Source organism: Pygocentrus nattereri, chromosome 29, assembly GCF_015220715.1.
Source record: "Pygocentrus nattereri isolate fPygNat1 chromosome 29, fPygNat1.pri, whole genome shotgun sequence".
In the NCBI taxonomy this organism is placed as follows: Eukaryota; Metazoa; Chordata; class Actinopteri; order Characiformes; family Serrasalmidae; genus Pygocentrus; species Pygocentrus nattereri.
This window is the reverse complement of record NC_051239.1, coordinates 16,976,300-16,997,539: the sequence shown is the minus strand read 5'-3', so window position 1 is coordinate 16,997,539 and position 21,240 is coordinate 16,976,300. Positions and strand designations below refer to the sequence as shown.

At 39.3% G+C, this 21,240-nt stretch overlaps 1 protein-coding gene and 1 long non-coding RNA gene across 2 annotated transcripts in view; both read right to left on the bottom strand.

Moving 5' to 3' along the window:
- Positions 1 to 21,240, bottom strand: part of LOC119262786 (sialoadhesin-like) — a gene marked incomplete at its 3' end in the record, with an annotated part of 84,654 nt that overhangs the window by 36,711 nt on the left and 26,703 nt on the right. Inside the window, exon 7 of the mRNA XM_037536016.1 lies at positions 2,985 to 3,101. Coding sequence (XP_037391913.1) covers positions 2,985 to 3,101 — 117 coding nt within the window. The remainder of the gene's footprint in view (positions 1 to 2,984; positions 3,102 to 21,240) is intronic.
- LOC119262822 lies at positions 10,373 to 21,170 on the bottom strand. Its single transcript, XR_005129935.1, has 4 exons — positions 20,269 to 21,170; positions 20,046 to 20,144; positions 11,281 to 11,316; positions 10,373 to 10,528 (listed from the first exon to the last, which is right to left on the bottom strand). It is a non-coding gene; the product is annotated as an uncharacterized LOC119262822 (long non-coding RNA).

Genomic DNA, 21,240 nt, shown 5'->3' with positions numbered 1-21,240 from the left:
AAATTAAATGTCTAGAAAATCGACTTTTGACGTTTATGAGTCGATTCAGAATCGTTCACATCCGCATCACAGAGCATCTAAGACTCAAGTTCTTCCCTCAGCCCTAATATATATATATATAATATACTGTATATTTATGAACTAAAATAAGATGTGTACTGTTCCATTAGGTCTTTGATCAAAGCTCATTTCTGTCTCTGAATAAAGAACAGAAGTTGTTGTGGTTGGATAATATATTTATTTGTGCCACTTTCTGGCATCTGCAAATATAATAAAAAATACAGCGGGAAGAGATGTATTGCTTCAGCTTGCTAAAAGATCAAAGTAATGTATTATTTTATGAAAACATGACTATTATAAGACCGCTGGGATAGGCTCCAGCACCCCCCGCGACCCTGAGGGAGAAGCGGCTTGGTAAATGGATGGATGACTATTATAAATGTAATTCAACTCTATCAAAAACAGAAATATGTAACAATACATGAATACAATACAGTACAAGAAGAATAGCACAGCGTAGGACCAGACTGCTTTTTGTCATCAGCATTACTGTATGAAGATTGTTAGTTGGGTTAGGCAAAAGAATAATATAAATGATAAAAAATAAAACTAACACACATTAAACATCAAAACTCATAACTACAAAAAATCTCATCAAACAAAATTTGGCACTATTTGAATCATCGTGGGCTGGTGGTTAGGGAACCAGCCTTGTGACTGCAAGGCTGCCGATTTGATCCCCTGAGCTGACGGACATGACTGAGGTTTGCTTATCGTCACTTAGAAAAACAACTCTTGATATTTTGAGTCTGTTTTCTGGACAGAGATGATCTGTGAACAGAGTTTTTAGATGAGGATTAAGCTCAATTTCAGCCTGAGAAACTGAGCTTTTATGTGTTTTGATTGTACAAAGCTCTGATTATGTGCTGCTCACATTGGTTTAGTTCACATAAATACTCATTTTATTCCAAAGGAAATGTGTTATGATTAGTAAATGAAGTTGTTCAAATCACGTATGAAAGTTCTGACAGTCTAAATGTGTTCAGGTCCTCTTCTGTCTGCACTCCTTAGAACCCAACCAGGAGTTTCTGTGAATGGTTACTGTTCTGCACTGAAACAGCAGCAGTTTTCTTCACAGACCTACAAGAGAAAAGCGCTTTATGAATTACATGTTAGTGTATAATTGACAGTCTACAAAAACAGATTTTCTTCAAGGCTTTGACATGTTTTTGCTGTTAGAACCATCCACTCTACTCACAGCAATATCAGTGTAATATATTATAAATCAAATTTCCCTTGCTTGGTTTTAATGAAGAAGTTGTCCATATATGGAAAGAAAGCAGCAAAAACAGCCCTTTGAATTAATTGTCTCTGTGACGTCACTAAACTCCAGCTCATTTACTTATACCAACTCATTCAGAAGCTTTTATTTGCCAGAATCAAATTACTGTGAATGTTTAAATTGTATTTTAAACACGCTCAGGTTTCTTTACTGAGTCTGATAGTTTAGGCATTACTGTCGTCTGGAGATCGAGTCTAGGCTTTAATAAAGCTCTGAAATCTTCTGTCTCATGCATCATTTAAATTACAGGTAGAGCTTCAATTAATGAATTAGTTTGTTAACAATGTTGGCATTTGTGAGCTTTAAGATATTAAGGATCCTCAAAATAAAAGGTGGCCAACATTGTCGCTGTTTAAAGGCTACAGTTCACATAGAAGCTCCCACATTAGATGTGGACGTCTCTGACACCCACTTCATATCACCGATGATGATCAGAGAACATTTATTGAATGTAATTTAGATGAAGGAAACTTATACGCAGCTCACGGTCATCACCCACACTATGTGTGTATATAATAGAACAGGGAAAAAATTAGACACGAATACCACGACATTAAGTACTTGTGTCATTACATATTTGTCTATAACATTGTAGACACTGTTTTCATTCATCGTTTCTTTTAAATCACCATCTTCATGTTTTCGTCTCAACATGTGAATAAAGCACATCACTGGACTCTGCACAATTCGTCTTTGGAGTACAAAGAAATTCATTCAAATCTGTTCAAATCATTTATTCTACAGTCAGTCTGATGTGTTCTTCTAAAAAATGGGCAGGTGGTATTGCGCACCTTTTTCATGATGTTCCAGGTTTTTCAACTGAATCTGGGAATAAGTCACGTCATTTGGTTGTGTTGCTCCTTCATCTGAAAGAGAAATCAATTTACATTAATACTAAAACCAGTTAAAGAGAAAATATATCTGTTACTGTAGAGATGCAGTTCTTACTGTTTCCTCTGTAGCTGTTTGTAGTCATAATCTGAGCGTAAGTGACATCATTTGGTTGTGTCGCTCCTTCATCTGAAAGAAATAAATTTACATTAATACTAAAACCAGTTAAAGAGAAAATATATCTGTTACTGTAGAGATGCAGTTCTTACCGCTTCCTCTGCGGTTCTTTTTAGTCGCAATCTGAGCGTAAGTGACATCACTGGGCTGAGCTGCAGAATCACCTGGAACAGAAGAAGTTACTCATCAGAGACGCCACTGTGTTCTCACATCATCACAGACACCTCACTTATAAACAAGTATTAATGATCAAGAGGAAATTTAGTCGCATTCCTGTTAAATATGAAATCAATAATCCATAAATGTGATCACTGCTTATTACAGAGTGAATAAGATCTTTTACTGAAACAGTGTAACTGCTATAAAAACTAAATGCTAGTGATTATGTTAGTAATGCAAACTGAGCAGCCTGCAGTGGTGGGTTTCCTGAGAGAGACCCCCCAGACCCTGACAGACGCTGGCTTTGGTTGGTGTTCTGCTGATTTCCAGTGGAGGGAGCCAGAGATACATCTTTGAATAAGAGATTCAAACTATACTTCTATATCAGCGCCAGTACAAACAGCACAGCTCACAGAAATCTGTCTTTACTCAGCTGCATAAACTCATACAGGACAGAGGAAGTGTGTCTTCAAACCTTTGCTCTTCTTGTAGCAGCAAATCAGGCCCAGTATGATGATGAGGAGCAAGATTAGACTCAGTCCCACTGACACTCCGACTATTACTTCAGTGGATCCAGATCGAGGACCTGAAGCTGGAGAGAGGAAGATGAATTTGAAATATGAATTAATTTGTATTTAAACAATGTTGTCCTGTTCAGTGATTTATATACTGCGTTCTGTTACTTTCAAATATCTCACTTCTAGACTCGTCCATAAAACCTTCACCCGTCTCAGATGGTCAGCTTATGCTTTCTAGTACAAACTCTTCTTTTTGTCTTTTTCCTTTGCTCAGTAACGGCGTCTTGACAGCTGCTCATCTGTGGATTCTTTTCAGAGCTGAAGGAAGAGAGGAGCTTGTTTTTCGGTTGATGAACAGTTTCTCAGTTTCTACCCACAGGCTGTGAGGCTTCTGAAGAAGCTGTGAAGCTGTGGTTTCTTCCCCAACCACCATTTTCAGTCAGTCACTTTGTCATTATTACTGTATCATATCATCTCTATGGACAATAACACTTTAACACTAAGTCACTATAAAGAAGAGTAACACTGAGTCACTCAAGTCACTTTAAAATGTATATCGTCTCTAGATTTTGTGTATATTTCACTATATCTTGTGTATATTGTCTCTAGATTTTGTGTATATTTCACTATATCTTGTGTATATCGTCTCCAGATTTTGTGTATATTTCACTATATCTTGTGTATATCGTCTCCAGATTTTGTGTATATTTCACTATATCTTGTGTATATTGTCTCTAGATTTTGTGTATTTTTCACTATATCTTGTGTATATCGTCTCTAGATTTTGTGTATATTTCACTATATCTTGTGTATATCGTCTCTAGACTTTGTGTATATTTCACTATATCTTGTGTATATTGTCTCTAGATTTTGTGTATATTTCACTATATGTTGTGTATATCGTCTCTATGTTTTGTGTATATTTCACTATATCTTGTGTATATCGTCTCTAGATTTTGTGTATATTTCACTATATCTTGTGTATATCGTCTCTAGAATGTGTGTATATTTCACTATATCTTGTGTATATCGTCTCTATGTTTTGTGTATATTTCACTATATCTTGTGTATATTGTCTCTAGATTTTGTGTATATTTCACTATATCTTGTGTATATCGTCTCTAGAATGTGTGTATATTTCACTATATCTTGTGTATATCGTCTCTATGTTTTGTGTATATTTCACTATATCTTGTGTATATCGTCTCCAGATTTTGTGTATATTTCACTATATCTTGTGTATATCGTCTCTATGTTTTGTGTATATTTCACTATATCTTGTGTATATTGTCTCTAGATTTTGTGTATATTTCACTATATCTTGTGTATATTGTCTCTATATTTTGTGTATATTTCACTATATCTTGTGTATATCGTCTCCAGATTTTGTGTATATTTCACTATATCTTGTGTATATCGTCTCTATGTTTTGTGTATATTTCACTATATCTTGTGTATATCGTCTCTAGATTTTGTGTATATTTCACTATATCTTGTGTATATCGTCTCTAGATTTTGTGTATGATCATTGATCATTGAGCTTTGGTGGTCTATCTGTTTTTCTTTGTTGTTTTTTCCCCCACTTATGCATGAGGATTACCTTGTATGTAACTTCCTAAGAAATATGTCTTGAAAATTGAATTGCTTGTACTTAAAGGCCATTTTGACTGTAAATTAAATGGTAAATGTTTATATTATGGGTCACACATTAATTGATAATTATGTGCTATTCAATACTAAAATACTCATTCATGTATTATGTACTTGCTTATTAAGCATTAGTTACAGATTAAACACATAGCAATTGAGTACATTGTTAACTGATAGTTTAGTCATTAGGTCACAGCTTATTTAACTCTCCTTCACCTCCTCATATTCTGCTGCCTCTCTCTACTCACAACTGTTTCTACATGTTCATCATGAATTCCTCATTACTTAATGCTACTTAACCATTAATTACTACTTTGTGTGTCCCTTCAAGTGAAGCGATTACCTTCACTACTAATTTACTAATTGTACTACAAATTCATGATTAAAAGCAGCAGAAATACATTTCTCTGTGAATCACTGTAGAAACTGGACACACAGGTCAGGCCTACAACACAGGCTGCCTGACATGTCGTTGTTGGGACAAAACCTTGTATCTCCAAAATGGTAAATTTACAGGAGACAGAAAATACACACTTTGCTTTTAATGTAAGTCAATGGAGCCAGACCTTCTCACAGTCATTTAGGGCTGAAATTTACACACAATTTAAACGACAACAGTCATTTTCAAAATATGTCAAAACCTGTAAAATGACAAAAACAGAGATACAAGGTTTTGATCCAACAGCATCGATATGCAGATAGATATGCAGTGACCACTATTATCCTTACAACTTGAATTTTAAGGTGCCATAAGCATTCGTTTTGAATTGATACCATGGAAAACCAATTTTGGATCATTGATGAAATGAAGTATGAAGGACTTTCCAATCAATAAGAAACTGAAGTGTCCAATTTATTGCATAAAATCATTTAGAATAAAAGCTGATATTGTTTGTATATTTTCTACTTTACTGGAGGGGAGACAAAAACAAGTAGAGAGAAATTAAGATATCAGTTACTGTTCAAGTCCTAATTATGAGTTCATAGTTTAATTAGTGGCAAGAATAATGACTTTACTGGGAGGAACACAAAGAAGTAGTTAATTAATATCAATAATTCCGTAGATTAGTTAACAGACAATTAACATATGAGTTGTTATTTCTCATATTATTTATATACGTAAACATTCATCAGCTCACTAGCAGGTAAAACAGCAGCTATAAGTGCACAATTAATGAATAAATAAGCTGTGAAGTAACAACAAACTAAACTATCAGGTAACAGTTTACTCAACTACTAATTACTAAGCACTTAATCAGTAACTAATGCTCACTTAGCAGTTAATTAATGTATAATTAAGGTGTATTTAAGTACTTATTGTTATCATACAGCATATCAATTATCAATTAATTTTCAACCTTAAATGGATGGATGGTCTGTAATACTGTAATGAATCAGTTTAACAATCAGGATATGCTGATTCACATTAATGAACTGCAGAGTATCTCCTCAGCTTCTGCAGTCTTCAGACTTTTACATGTTTCACACTTTAATAATTCTTTGAGTGAGGCTACAGTAAAACCACTTTCCATTCCCTATAAAATATCACTCTTACTCACCAGTAATGTTTACCCAGAGTGCATCACTGTAGTGTGTGTAGTAGACTGGGTTTCCTCTGCCAGCTCTGCACCAGTACTGACCTCCATCAGAGAGACTAACTGAGCTGATGGTGTAGACGTTGGTGATGGTCTCCTTCTCAGAGCTCTGTGTGTGTTTGGACCAGTAAAACGTCCATCCAGCAGACTGATGGAGTTTACAGTACAGAGTCACTGTGTTTCCTGTCAGTGCAGCTCCTTCAGGGTTTGAGGTGATTGTAGGTTTGACTTTTACTGCTGATGAAGAACAAAGTTCAGCTGATAGAATTTAGACTTTCAGCTTCATGTTATTTAGAGATGGAACTTTCACGTTGGTTTAATGTTTAAAGTAAAACAGATAGTTGAGTTACTCATGATGAGACACATGAGAATAAACGTCTCCATCAAGACTGAAATGTTTCTAATGCAACAAATTTATCATCATAATTTGGAAAATTTAATTTATTAATGTCATCCACACATGGTACCTTCACACCTCTGTTTCAGTCATCATTAGAGAGGAAACAGTGTGAAGATCAAAAGAAAAGTGTTATTAGGCCAAGAAATGATGGAAAAGTGTAACTGAGGAACAGATGATGCCTGACAAACACAAATGTCCTAATGATCTGGATGTTGGTGTCATTTTTATATCATTCATGAAGCTGAAAAGCTTTTGGCTTAAACACTGTGGGAGATTCACTCACAGCTCAGTGTTAAAACCATTAACAGACAGAATTATGCTGAACCTGATCTAGATTACTGTATTTGCTAAAAATCACTTTAATATGACGTTTGAGGAGAAAGACGTTATAAAGCAATATGAAGGTCAGTTAACTAACTGGACAGATTGTGATAACTCGGCTGCTGACAGTTATTAATTAAACAGGACTGTTCAGTGCTCACATTCATCATTAAAATATTGTGTGTAAAGATAAATATTAAAGCACACTAACAGGCCATTCTTTGTACTGCTTCTTTAAAGACCCCTGAAAGACCTCCTGTAAAAATAACTGCTGAACTACTGAAATTTCTAGTATGTTACAAAGCAGCCTGAGCTGAAAGTTTGATGGACATAGAAACAATAATAAAGGGAGATGAGACTTTTGCAGTTGGTTAATTAGTGCAGACCATGAGAAGATCTTTTATACATGATTTTCTAAATGATCTGTGACTGTCAAGTGAAAAGCTAGAAAACTCAGGAATGTGTGGACGTTTCTGTTTTTTCCCGTGCAGAAAAATGACCAACTTGTAGAACTACTTTATTTCTGTTTTTGACTGGAGACTAAATAATGAAGGGTGGTCTCTGACTTTGGCTCAGCACTGTACATGAACTCATTAAGGCTTCTGAGAAACTTTATATAATAAATAGAAAACTGCTGACATGTTTAGTTCAGGATGATGTTTTTATAGTTGCAAAGCACGTCTACACTTTAAACTCTTAATGATAGAAATACAGTGAGAAAGACGCCAAACTCACCTGATACAGTCAGTGTAGCAGCTGCACTGGTGTGTGTGTAGATTCGGCCTGTTGACTGTGTTCCCTTACAGGTATAATCACCTGCATGAGTCTGATCAACATTAGAGATTTCATATTTCTTCCTTTGAGCATCTCTGAGAAGATTATTATTCTTATACCATTCATAATTCCAGTCATCTCCACTTTCTATTCCACATGTCAGAGTGACTCTCTCTCTGATGAACACATGACCAGCTGGCTGGACGTTCACTGTAGCTGTTGGTCTCTCTGTATAAAGAAGGGAACTACTTTGACTAATGATTCACTCTCTCTGAAGATGCATGTACAGCAAACATTTCACATAAAGGAAAACGACTCTCATCCGCTGACGCTGCCAGTGTTTATGAGATGAGCTACATGAGCTCACTGAGAGAGTCAAGATAAATTTTAAAGAAAAATTTGCTGAATCTCCTCTTTTCTTAAGTATCTACAGCAAGATGAAATGTACTTAGTTATAATGCACCTCTGCATGTTTAACTCTAAATGATAGAAATACAGTGAGAAAGACGCCAAACTCACCTGATACAGTCAGTGTAGCAGCTGCACTGGTGTGTGTGTAGATTCGGCCTGTTGACTGTGTTCCCTTACAGGTATAATCACCTGCATGAGTCTGATCAACATTAGAGATTTCATATTTCTTCCTTTGAGCATCTCTGAGAAGATTATTATTCTTATACCATTCATAATTCCAGTCATCTCCACTTTCTATTCCACATGTCAGAGTGACTCTCTCTCTGATGAACACATGACCAGCTGGCTGGACGTTCACTGTAGCTTTTGGTTTCTCTGTTCAAAGTCAACAAATGTTTAAGCGTCATTCTACTGAACTGATTCAGTGCTGAAAATCCAATATAGACCTGGACTTTATCCTTTTGCTTTAAGTGAAATTATACTTTAATTATATTTTCTTTATCAGAACAAAGAATTTCAGGCTGTTTTATCAGTGACAAAATGTTTATAACAGTATTAAAACTGTACCAAATGTTTTGGTAGTGACAAAGGTAATTAAAAACCTATTTGAAGAAAATGTGTTTCAGTAATGACAGTTCTTAATGTTACACACTGATTTCAGGCTTTGGGACACATTTTCTGCTCTCTCTATGTGGCCATGAGGGACAGAGATGCAGCCTCACATCCTGCTCTAAAACGTAAGAGTGTGCCTAAAATAAATCTGCACCTCTGGACTAAAACTGTGTTTCTGTAGTGACCTGAAAACACGGCAAACCATTTTCAACATGATTTCATTTTAAAATAAATCAAAGAAAAATATAGATTTTACATATTTAATTTAAATAGATCATAAAAATCAATGTAAATACATAAGGTTTAAATACATTTTCTACTTTGGTAGAATGGTCCATATATACTCTGAAGATTCATGAAATTATTTTAAAATAACATTAAATATGGTGGGACCACCCTTCCTGGATCAGGGGTCTTGCCATGGCAGAGAAGCTTGTGTGATCTAGGGATATTCTAGGGATATGCTAGGCATGGATTGTTTATAACGAACACCAAGTTCAAACACAAGGATGTTCATAAGTGTACGTTATACCAGAGCTCCTTGACTCAAAGGTCAGTGATTGTCTTTGTTATTTCATCTGACTTGGGACCATATGTTCTGGATGCTCAGGTGAAGAGAGGTGCTGAGCTGTCAACCATTACCATCTGGTGGTGAGTCAGGTCAGATGGCAGGGAAGACCACATAGGCCCAAGCAAATAGTGAGGGTGTGCTGTGAATGAGGCTCCTATTCGGAAAGATCTGGGAGAGCTTTTCTCATGTTCCAGAAGAGGTAGGGGACAGGGAGTCTGAACTGAACCTCTTCAAATCCACCATCGTAGAAGCCGCCAGGCATCGCTGCAACCAAAAGCTTGCTGGTGCCTGTCAGACCACCTCAGGAAACAGGTTGACCTGTGGATCAGCACCTCCAAATCCAAGTCCATGCTCTAAGCACCCCAGATGGAGCAGTTTAAGTATCTCTGGGTTTTATACGTCAGTGATGGGAAGAGAAATTGTGAGATCAACCACAGGCTGGGACAGGCAGCAGCAGTAAAGCGGTCACTGTACTGGACTGCAGTGGTGAAGAGGGAGGTGAGCCAAAATGCAAAGCTCTCTGTTTACCAGTCAGCCTACATCCCAACCCTCACCTATGAGCTGTGGGTAATGACCGAAAGAATGAGATCACAATTACAAACGGCAGACATTAGCTTTCTTTGCAGGGTGGTGGGCTACACTTTGCTTGATAGGGTCAGAAGCTCAGTCATCCAGGAGGAGTTTAGAGTAGAGCCGCTACTCCTCCAAACTGAGAGGAGCCAGTTGTGGTGGTGCAGGCACCTTTTCAGGATGCCGCCTGGATGCCTCCCCGTGGGGGTTTACCAGGCATGGCCTACTGGGACAAGACTGTTGGACAAGAGTATATCTCCGAGTTTGTGGGGGACGGGGTCGTCTGTGATTCTCTGCTATACTAACTACATTTTAAAATCATGTCATTTGTCTACAAGGAAAAAAGAAAACAGGACATACCTACTACTGTAATCTTGACAAGATCACTGAATGGTGTATAACTGTGTCCCCTGTGTGCTGCACATTTGAACTCTACTCCACCTTCTTTAGGCAGTGTTTCAGTGATCGTGGTCAGATCATGTTGTAAAACAACAGAGTTTTTCTGCCATATAATCGTCCATCCAGTAGACTGTGGCAGCTCACAGCTCAGAGTAACTGTGTCTGGGCTCTGAGGCTCCACCCTCAGTTTGGGCTTTTCTGTTGATGTGAAATGATGAAGTCAGCAGAGCTGCTTTAGTCTTTATAATATAAGAAGTAGTTTATCATCCTAATCACATGATTTGAGACTAATGAGTTTAATGTTTCCAGGTTCTATGAATGTTCTGTGAATGAATGTTTCTGTTCAGTCAGACTGAATCCTTTTATGTATTTGATCTACTATGCATTGACAACATTAGCTACAATTAGAAATTGCCTTTGTTCTGAATGTAAAAGTTTCTCTTATCACTCGTTCTTTTGCTATTTGTCTATGTTTGTCTACAGGGCCCTAACCAGGATTGAGATTTAGTGAGGTTCATACTGAAGATATGTGATCTACTTCACACGCTGAGTAAACCACACTGTCAGATATGTGCAGAACAGAAGGGCTGTTTTCACAACTTCACTACTGCTTTATGTACCTTTCTTATTAGTTTGTTTCCTTTCAGTCTTTCATAAACCGCTTTTACTCATTCATAGTAACTTTTGATGTGTCAGGTTTTAGTTTGAATGCGTCTAAGCTGATTTTATATAGCTTATGTTAACTTGCCGTAGTGTCTGGTGGGTGCAGTAAATCTAGGAAGCATTTCCACAAAGTAGAAACTTCACAGAGCTGCTTCTACATCATAAGAAGCTACATGAATAAAAAAGCTAAAAAATAAGTACCAATATCAAGACCTGATCAAGAAGTGCATGCAGGTGTACATGAGAGCTAATGAACTAATACAGTAGATCTTCATGTAATGATTCACCTTGAGTTTGTCCACAGTGGATGAGCACAACCAGCACTAAAGTAGGAGAGAAACAGTGAACATGCTGCATTATGGTGAAGTATAAACTGCTGTTACACACACACACACACACACACGCACACACACACAAACACGCACACACGCACACACAGGCACGCAAAGACACACGCGCACACACACACACACGCACACACACACATACAAACACACCCACACACACACACGCACACACACACACACACATACAAACACACACACGCATACACACACACACACCCCTACAAACACACACACACACGCACACACACACACACGCACACACACACACGCACGCAAAGACACACACATGCACACACACTAAACTAAACTGTCATTTTTTACCTTAAACTGGGCATGAATGATGCTCAACTTAACGCTGGGCAAAATATAACAGTTTCTTATGTAGTGATACAGACTCTGCAGTCTGCAGAGACAGTGAAGAACAGTGAAGAACTTAAAGCTGTCAGACACCACCTAAAGACTGGTGTCAGCGCTACAAAACACAAGTACAACACACAAATTGTAGCCGTCTTTGATGGCAGCTCAGATTCCCAAGACTTATGGCACAGAATCCAAGAAATCACTTTAAGAACAAAGTCAGTAAGTCAGTGACCACAGAAACCTCCCTCCCTGCTGACCTGAAGACTTTCTACTCCTGTTCTATCACTGCTTGTGCTCAGCTAACCATCATGCCCTGCCCCAAGCCACAGAGCCAGCACACTAGCTATAGATAAGGTAAGGAGAGCACAGATGAGGGTCTCAACTTGGAAGGCAGTAGGCCCAAATAGTATTCCATGTCTTGTCCTGAAAGTGTGTGCCAGCCAGCTGACACCTTTTTCCCTGGTACAGTGCAACATTCCTGCCTACTTTAAAGCCACAAACATCATCCTGCTCCCAAAGAAGCACATCACCTCTTGGATGAATGACTACAGTGAACATACTTTGGACGATACTAAACCCTGATTCCAAAAAAGTTGAGACATTGTGCAAAATGTAAATAACAACAGAAAGCAATGATGAACAAATCACTTAAACCCTGTATTTAATCAGAAATAGTACAAGACCACATTTCAAACATTAAAACTGAGAAATTTTAATCTTCTTAAAAATATGCCCAATTTGAACTCCAACGTTCTAGGTAATTATTTAGGTTAACATGATATAAGTTTCAAGGCACTCTGGTTAAATTACTCTGCAATGTTCTAGAACCTCTTGGCACCGTAAGTTTGAACTCTTGTCTCGGCGTAAGGTGGACTCTATTCTTAAGACCAGCCGAGTGCAGAGCCTCCATCTGATGTAACTGGAAATGTTTTTTTCTGTCATTACTGAATATTAACAGAACCTTTAAACAGAATAAAACAGACAGGTTTTAAATAACATCTGTTTGCTGCTGGTTGAGGATCTAATTGAACTTTCCATGATGGATTAACTGTGTCTTATTTGTTTGTTGATGCTCATTGGTTACAAAATTCCCAGATCAGGTCGGAATGTTGTTGTTACTGTTTTCATTTAATAATGAAATTATTATTCAGTGATAACTGATGATGAGGTTATTTTTTGTGTCTTCTTTAAAACATTCAAAATCACCACCTAAAATCAATAGGATTTAAACCAAACAACATAAATCCATTTTTATTATTAAATAAAAAATTTTTGATCTGTCCAGTTAAGCCGGCACAGAAAGGGTCAATTACATTCTCAACCAGCAACAGACAGATTTTATTTAAACATGAAGAACAAAAGTCTGAAATTAAACTTACGGCAACCACTAATGCTATGACTGCTAGTAATAATAATAATAATAATAATAATAATAAATTACTATTATTATTAGCAGTAGTAGTAGTAGTAGTACTATTACTAGTAGTATTGTAGTATAATAAATACATTATTGTACTATAATAAATACATATAACGTGTGATAAACATTTTAGATTTGTTTGATAATCTTTTCATTGCTTAATTCTGATGCACTGTATCTGCTGCTGTGTGATGAATGAATCAGGCTAATGACAGACCCAAGTGCCGCTACTGTGAGACCCCTGATGTAGATAAAGGACTGTTTACTCTCTTTGAAGTTTTTGTTGATATTCAATAATGACAGATAAAAAGTTCAGTTTCTAATTACTTAGATTTCTTAGTCCACCTCAATTCGATATCACACCATTATTAGCTCTGTATTGTGCTTCCTATAACAGGTAATACTGGTCTTGAGGAGTCGAGAGGCAGCAGCTCAACAGAAGACCAATCAGACTCATTGATCCTCGAGTTCTTGTAAATTTGAGGTTAATAAAAACAGCATGTAACTAAACACAGGCTGGGAGAGGGAGAGAAAGAAGCTGAAGGAGACTGAAAGATCTGATGAAGCAGGTCTGATAAAGGTTAGTGCGTGCCCACCTAACCAAATGGCCATTTCTGATCAGTTTTCTGCTGTTGCTGCTCTGAAAGTTCATGATGAACAGACATTTACATGTCACATGCAGTAGAACACAAAGCATCAGCCTCACATGGTACCATGAGGTGCAGTGGATACACTACACACTGAAACATCCTCCTGGGGGAGCCCCCCAAACTCACTAGCAAAGGCTTAGCCCCCCCATCCATAAACCTCCAGTGACACCCCTGTATACTGGATAAGATACTCATATGGACTCCATGGCATTCATCCTGAATAAGAATTCTAATGGAGATCCTTGGGCTACTCAAATAAAAATATTACACACAATACACTATCCTCCAAAAACAAGACTTCATTTCTCAAATCTACACTGAAAAGCAGAAGAGTCACTATATACACATCTTAAAAAGACAAAGATATCTTATGAAGAGAATCTTTACTCACAGAGCATCAGGGAGAGCAGACTGAGCTCCATGCTGCCCCAGTAATGACTGACTGAACAATGACCTAAACTCCTCCTCTTTACTCACAGACCACGCACGAGAGAGAGAGAGAGAGAGAGAGAGAGAGAGAGAGAGAGGGAGGGAGAGACAGACAGAGAGAGAGAGAGGGAGGGAGAGACAGACAGAGAGAGAGAGATAGAGAGAGAGAGAGAGACAGAGAGATAGAGAGAGGGAGAGAGAGAGAGAGACAGATAGAGGGAGAGAGAGAGAGAGAGAGGGAGAGAGAGAGAGACAGAGAGAGAGAGAGAGGGAGAGAGACAGTGAGAAAGAGAGGGAGAGAGAGAGAGAGAGAGAGAGAGAGAGAGACAGAGAGAGAGAGAGAGAGGGAGGGAGAGACAGACAGAGAGAGAGAGAGGGAGGGAGAGACAGACAGAGAGAGAGAGATAGAGAGAGAGAGAGACAGAGAGATAGAGAGAGGGAGAGAGAGAGAGAGACAGATAGAGGGAGAGAGAGAGAGAGAGAGGGAGAGAGAGAGAGAGAGACAGAGAGAGAGAGAGAGGGAGAGAGACAGTGAGAAAGAGAGGGAGAGAGAGAGAGAGAGAGAGAGGGAGAAACAGTGAGAGAGAGTGATATAAACTCATAGCTTAAGCCACTGGTCCTGTATTTCCCTCTAGCCTGCACAGTTCCGCTCAGGAAGATCTGACCGTTGGAGCTGATTAGTTGGATCAGGTGTGTTGGAGAATATAAAACACTAAACATGCAGGACAGAGTGAATCTAGGACCAGGGAGGAGAACCTCTGGCTACGGCTAAAAAGAAGAACACCTGTCCAAAGTGTACCAAGGGAGGGGGGGTGCAATTGAAGACTAGGAACATGGACTGATGCACAAAATTGTAAGTTAACAAGTTAAACTTTCAGGCTTTTCAGTTTATGGAAATAATGAACGTTGTGTTCTCTGGGTCAAAGTCTGCTGTTACTAGAATAAAGTTCACACACCAGGGTCTGTCATGGGCGGGGGGTATAAGTGGGTGTCTTGCACATCTTTGGTGTGAATGAGTGTAAAAATAAGTAACACCTGAAGATACGAGTCTGTAGACCACAGGGGAAAGAACTGAGCGTGAGAACTGACTGCAGTGCAGAGTCCAGGGGAAAGTTCAGTCCACCTCTCTGGGGCAAAGACACCAAAGTGGTGAGACCCAGCATCATGGCTGTGCTTAGATTGTAAGGAAAGACATGAGGAGACCCTGGAAGATGAAGATCAGTATGGATATAAAAGTAGTGAATGAAAGACTGTCTTGTAATAAATATGACTTCATAGCTTTACAGAAAATATGCAGTAATTATGACTTATAAAAGAATATTATTGGGTTTCAGCTCCTCATTTGGTTGATGTCACAACTGCAGTTTTACTAGAATAAAAGTCAGACCACAAACACGTCTCTAACTGCTCTCTGGTCTCAGGCCTCTGAGACATTTTACTCACAGACTACAGAAAGAGGATTAGTGAGATGTTCCCACAGTCTTATATCTTTGTGCTTGAGGTTTTCTGTCCTCTGCTAAATAATTAGGTCACGTATATTATAAAGTGGAGTGCTGAACTCTGGACTTTGAGCTCTTTATTTAACTGTTTTACAGGTCACTTCAAATGACCCTACTAATGTAGCATAAAACAGCATTTAGATGAGATGATTGTTCACACACACAACACATTCTTTCACAGTCTAATTAGTTTTCTCATTTGATTAATATCTATTCACAGGATTGACATTCAGTTTATAACAGCAAATTTTATTTTATTTTACTTAATACAAATTAAAATTGTAACTACTAGCATAAGGTGATCATGAGGTCTAATGTAATAGCTAGCTGGCTAAATTTCCTGATCCACAATAAAATGTGCAGCAATTCTGACACCAGAGGCACCGCATCACCATTTCAAACACGAAGCTGGAGAATAACTGACTTCAGCTTCATATCACTGGAGAATTAGGGGTGGGCACTAAACACAGGAAGTTATCAAAGGAAGACTCAATAGTTACAGATTTGCTAGCTAGTTACTAAAAATACTCATAAAGGACAGTTTTTACATTAAATGGTGCTTTATTATGGCATGTTCATTATTATACATCAAGAAACTACGTTATATGTAAAAACATCATGAAATGTCCGCAGTATGTAGTGAGGTACGATCAATGGTTACTTGGCAGAGACACCATACTCTAAAGCAGGAGTATCAAAATCAACCAGTAAAAAAAATAATAATAAAATCGGGAGACCAGCTGTGTTTTTATTTAATTTACTTAACGTTTTGCCATGACCATTGCTGACCATCGCTTATTTAAAATATTAATAATGCCTTCGGCTCCTGACTGACCAAATCACAGCAGTGATGCTATTTCACGATAACACACTCCTCTCATTCTATTGATAATATATATATATATATATATATATATATATACACTGCTCAAAAAAATAAAGGGAACACAAACAACACAATATAACTCCAAGTAAATCAAACTTCTGTGAAATCAAACTGTCCACTTAGGAAGCAACACTGACTGACAATCAATTTCACAGCTGTTGTGCAAATGGAACAGACAACAGGTGGAAATTATTGCCGATTAGCAAGACACACTCAATAAAGGAATGGTTCTGCAGGTGGGGATCACAGACCACTTCTCAGTACCTTTCTGCTTTCTGGCTGATGTTTTGGTCACTTTTGAATGTTGGTGGTGCTTTCACACTCGTGGTAGCAGGAGACGGACTCTACAACCCACACAAGTGGCTCAGGTAGTGCAGCTCATCCAGGATGGCACATCAATGCGAGCTGTGGCAAGAAGGTTTGCTGTGTCTGTCAGCGTAGTGTCCAGAGGCTGGAGGCGCTACCAGGAGACAGGCCAGTGCACCAGGAGACGTGGAGGAGGCCGTAGGAGGGCAACAACCCAGCAGCAGGACCGCTACCTCCGCCTTTGTGCAAGGAGGAATGGGAGGAGCACTGCCAGAGCCCTGCAAAATGACCTCCAGCAGGCCACAAATGTGCATGTGTCTGCACAAACAGTTAGAAACCGACTCCATGAGGATGGTATGAGGGCCCGATGACCACAGATGGGGGTTGTGCTCACAGCCCAACACCGTGCAGGACGCTTGGCATTTGCCAGAGAACACCAGGATTGGCAAATTCGCCACTGGCGCCCTGTGCTCTTCACAGATGAAAGCAGGTTCACACTGAGCACATGTGACAGACGTGACAGAGTCTGGAGACTTCGTGGAGAGTGATCTGCTGCCTGCAACATCCTTCAGCATGACCGGTTTGGCAGTGGGTCAGTAATGGTGTGCGGTGGCATTTCTTTGGAGGGCCGCACAGCCCTCCATGTGCTCGCCAGAGGTAGCCTGACTGCCATTAGGTACCGAGATGAGATCCTCAGACCCCTTGTGAGACCATATGCTGGTGCAGTTGGCCCTGGGTTCCTCCTAATGCAGGACAATGCTAGACCTCATGTGGCTGGAGTGTGTCAGCAGTTCCTGCAAGATGAAGGCATTGAAGCTATGGACTGGCCCGCCTGTTCCCCAGACCTGAATCTGATTGAGCACATCTGGGACATCATGTCTCGCTCCATCCACCAACGTCACGTTGCACCACAGACTGTCCAGGAGTTGGCAGATGCTTTAGTCCAGGTCTGGGAGGAGATCCCTCAGGAGACCATCCACCACCTCATCAGGAGCATGCCCAGGCATTGTAAGGAGGTCATATAGGCACGTGGAGGCCACACACAATACAGAGCCTCATTTTGACTTGTTTTAAGGACATTACATCAAAGTTGGATCAGCCGGTCGTGTGTTTTTCCACTTTAATTTTGTGTGTGACTCCAAATCCAGGCCTCCATTGGTTAATAAATTTGATGTTAATGATGATTTTTGTGCAATTTTGTTGTCAGCACATTCAACTTTGTACAGAACAAAGTATTCAATAAGAATATTTCATTCATTCAGATCTAGGATGTGTTATTTGAGTGTTCCACTTTTTTGAGAAGTATACACACACACACACACACACACACACACACACACACACACACACACACACACTGTCTGCTGTTTAGCACCATGGCAACGTGCATTAAAATGGAGCACTAATTATGATGTCATAATAGATGAGTGATGTCACAAGATTCCATACTTAAAACTTTTGTCATTTAGGTGAGAATCAGTTCGATAAGAAACAAACAGCAAAGCAGCTCAAGACTAATTTGTCTGAATTATAATCTTGTTTAGTGGAAGCAGAAGATGATGGAGCAGAACTCAGCAGCACAATACGAGCATGTTTAGATATAACTAAATTCCTTAATAAGAATAGTAAATATAATGCAATCTAGCAGCACAAATATGTTCAGCTCATTTTCTATGAAATAATATTAAATAGTCAAATTCCCAACAATTCTACAGTATTATCGTAGATGCTTTGTTGTCCTACAACTGAATAATTCTGATCTGGTCACTCTAGTGGTGGGTCCAGCTGTAGATCAAGTTGTGGGTAAAGTAACAGGTCCAGAACATTAAATATTCAATATTCAAAAAATCATCCTGTACTTAGAAGCTACACAAGGATAGAGGAAGAGAGGTGATGAGGGATACAACCAGAATGCTGAAGAGGGAACAAGCAAGATTCCTGACACTGTAGCTCCGGCAGGGAAGAAGAGGAAGGGGCCAGAGAACCAACCTGAGACATCAACAATGACACAGAACAAAGCCACCGAGCCAGGTCAGTCCATCTTCCAGACAACTGTGTACTATGACCAACTAATTTCACTTTATTCTAAGAGAGCTGTAATTATCTAAATGAAGTTCACTCTGCATCCTTCATAATCAGTAAGTTTGATTGGTAAACCCCTGATCAGTGATCTAAAGTTGGCTGACGCACATTTGTAATTTTGTTTTTCATAGACACCTTTGAATCCCGCTATGTAGTTGAAGACAAACTGAGTGAAGGAGGCTTTGGATCTGTCTTCAAAGGAAAACGGGTTTCTGATGGCCTACAGGTTCCTCAGATTTCATTCTAATGGTCATTATTTTCCTTTCTCTTCTTTCACCGCTAATAATCTTAATATCTTTTGTCTTTGTGTGCAGGTGGCCATTAAAATTGTCTCCAAGAGGAAAACAGACCGATATCTCCAAAGCGTAAGTGCACCTACTTAACACGTTGACACGTAATGGTATCAAACCAAGCCAATGAGTTTCTCGCCATGTTCTTCACTCCTCACCATCTAACTATCTACTGTCCTGCAGCCTGTGGAGTCCAAGGCCGTGCCTATGGAAGTGGCTCTGATGCAGATAATGAGCCAGCCACCCGTCTGCAAGAACATAATACAGCTAATCGAGTAGTTTGATGAGCCTGAGAGATACATCCTCATTATGGAGCACCCTGACCTTTGCGTCGACTTAAAAAGATTCCTGAAAAGTCATGGAAATTGCATGGAGGAAGAGACGGCCCGAGCCATAATGGTCCAAGCTGTGGAGGCAGTGAGCCAGTGTAGCATGCGAGGTGTCCTGCATCAGGACATCAAAGGAGAAAACTTACTAATCAAGATGGACACCTTAGAGGTCAAGCTTATTGACTTTGGCTGTGGAGACCTGATCAAGACGATGGAGTATCACAGATACACAGGTAAAAATTCAACACTTTCCCTCTGTGGAAAATCTTTAGTTAAAGGTGAAGGAGTTGAGCTTCACATCTAAGAAGGATGTGAAGGTGAACCATGTCCTATAGCCACTTAGCTATTAAATAAATTATTGTGCTCAGCTGTGCTCTTTCTCTGTTTATGTTCTCAGGCACGGTTCCTTACTACCCTCTTGAGTTTTCTGCAAAAGGGAAGCATCAGGCTGAACCTGCAACAGTGTGGTCCCTTGGTGTCCTATTGTTCAGGATGGTTTGTGGATTTCTTCCCTCCGTGGACAAAGGGATTTGGAACTTCAAGGATGGCCTGTCTAAGGGTAAGACAAATGGGAATGTCTGGGTAAACAAGGCATCCTTTTGACGGAAGGAAAATTGATCACATAATTGATAGTTAGAAGAATTTACACTTGAGGCCAGACAACCCTAAATGTATACCTTTACAATCTGAAAGTTCGTGGTTAAGCATCTCTCTGCCATCCAATTCCGTCAACCTGCACAGAATGCTGTAATCTGATTGGCTGGAGCTTGGAGCAGATCCCTTCCTCAAGGCCTAGTTTGCAGCAGTTCATGCGGCATAAGTGGTTTCAGCTCACCATCCAGAACTAGGAATAGGTTATCCAGGGAGGTTAGAAGAAGAAGCCGTAAACCTAAAATATGACAATTGAGGAAGCATACATGCTGTAAGTAAACTGGAAATAATGATTAAGATTAAAAATTGCCAGATTTCTAAGCTTGAGAGTCTAATGCATGGTCTTTTGGTTTATATTTCAGGTTATGAAGGGCTGATGAGGAGAGTGCATAAAAACACCAACAAAGACAACAGCAACAAAAAACACCTTTCCATGTGACCACAGACTACTGGAAGTAGAACAGTGACAACTGACGAAGGACAACAACAATATAAAATGAATAAGGGCAGTGGAAGATGGACAATAGCCATGGAAGAAGGACAAGAGCAATAGAAAAGGGACAATGAAGATGCAAATAGAACAGCGATGGCGAAAAAAGGACAATGACTCTAAAAAAGACAACAACAGCAGCTGAACAACAATGTGTTAGAAAAAGACAATGGCAGGAGATAAAAGATAATTACAACAGTAAAACGACCGCAACAGTGGATAAAGGACAATGAAAGTGAAAAAGGAAAAAAAGGAATATATCAGTGAAAATTCTTTTGGTTTAATTATCATCATCATCATCATCATAGTTAACCGCTTAATCCAGATAGGATCGCGGTAGTACTTGTGAGAGCAAAGATTCCCAGGTGATCCTGCCCCCCTCAACTTCCTCCAGCTCATTCCCAGGGACGCCAAGCCTCTCCCAGGCCAACTTGGAGATGTAATCCTTCCAGCAAGTTCTAGGACGACCCCGAGGTCTCATTCCGGTTGGCTGTGCCTGGTACACCCC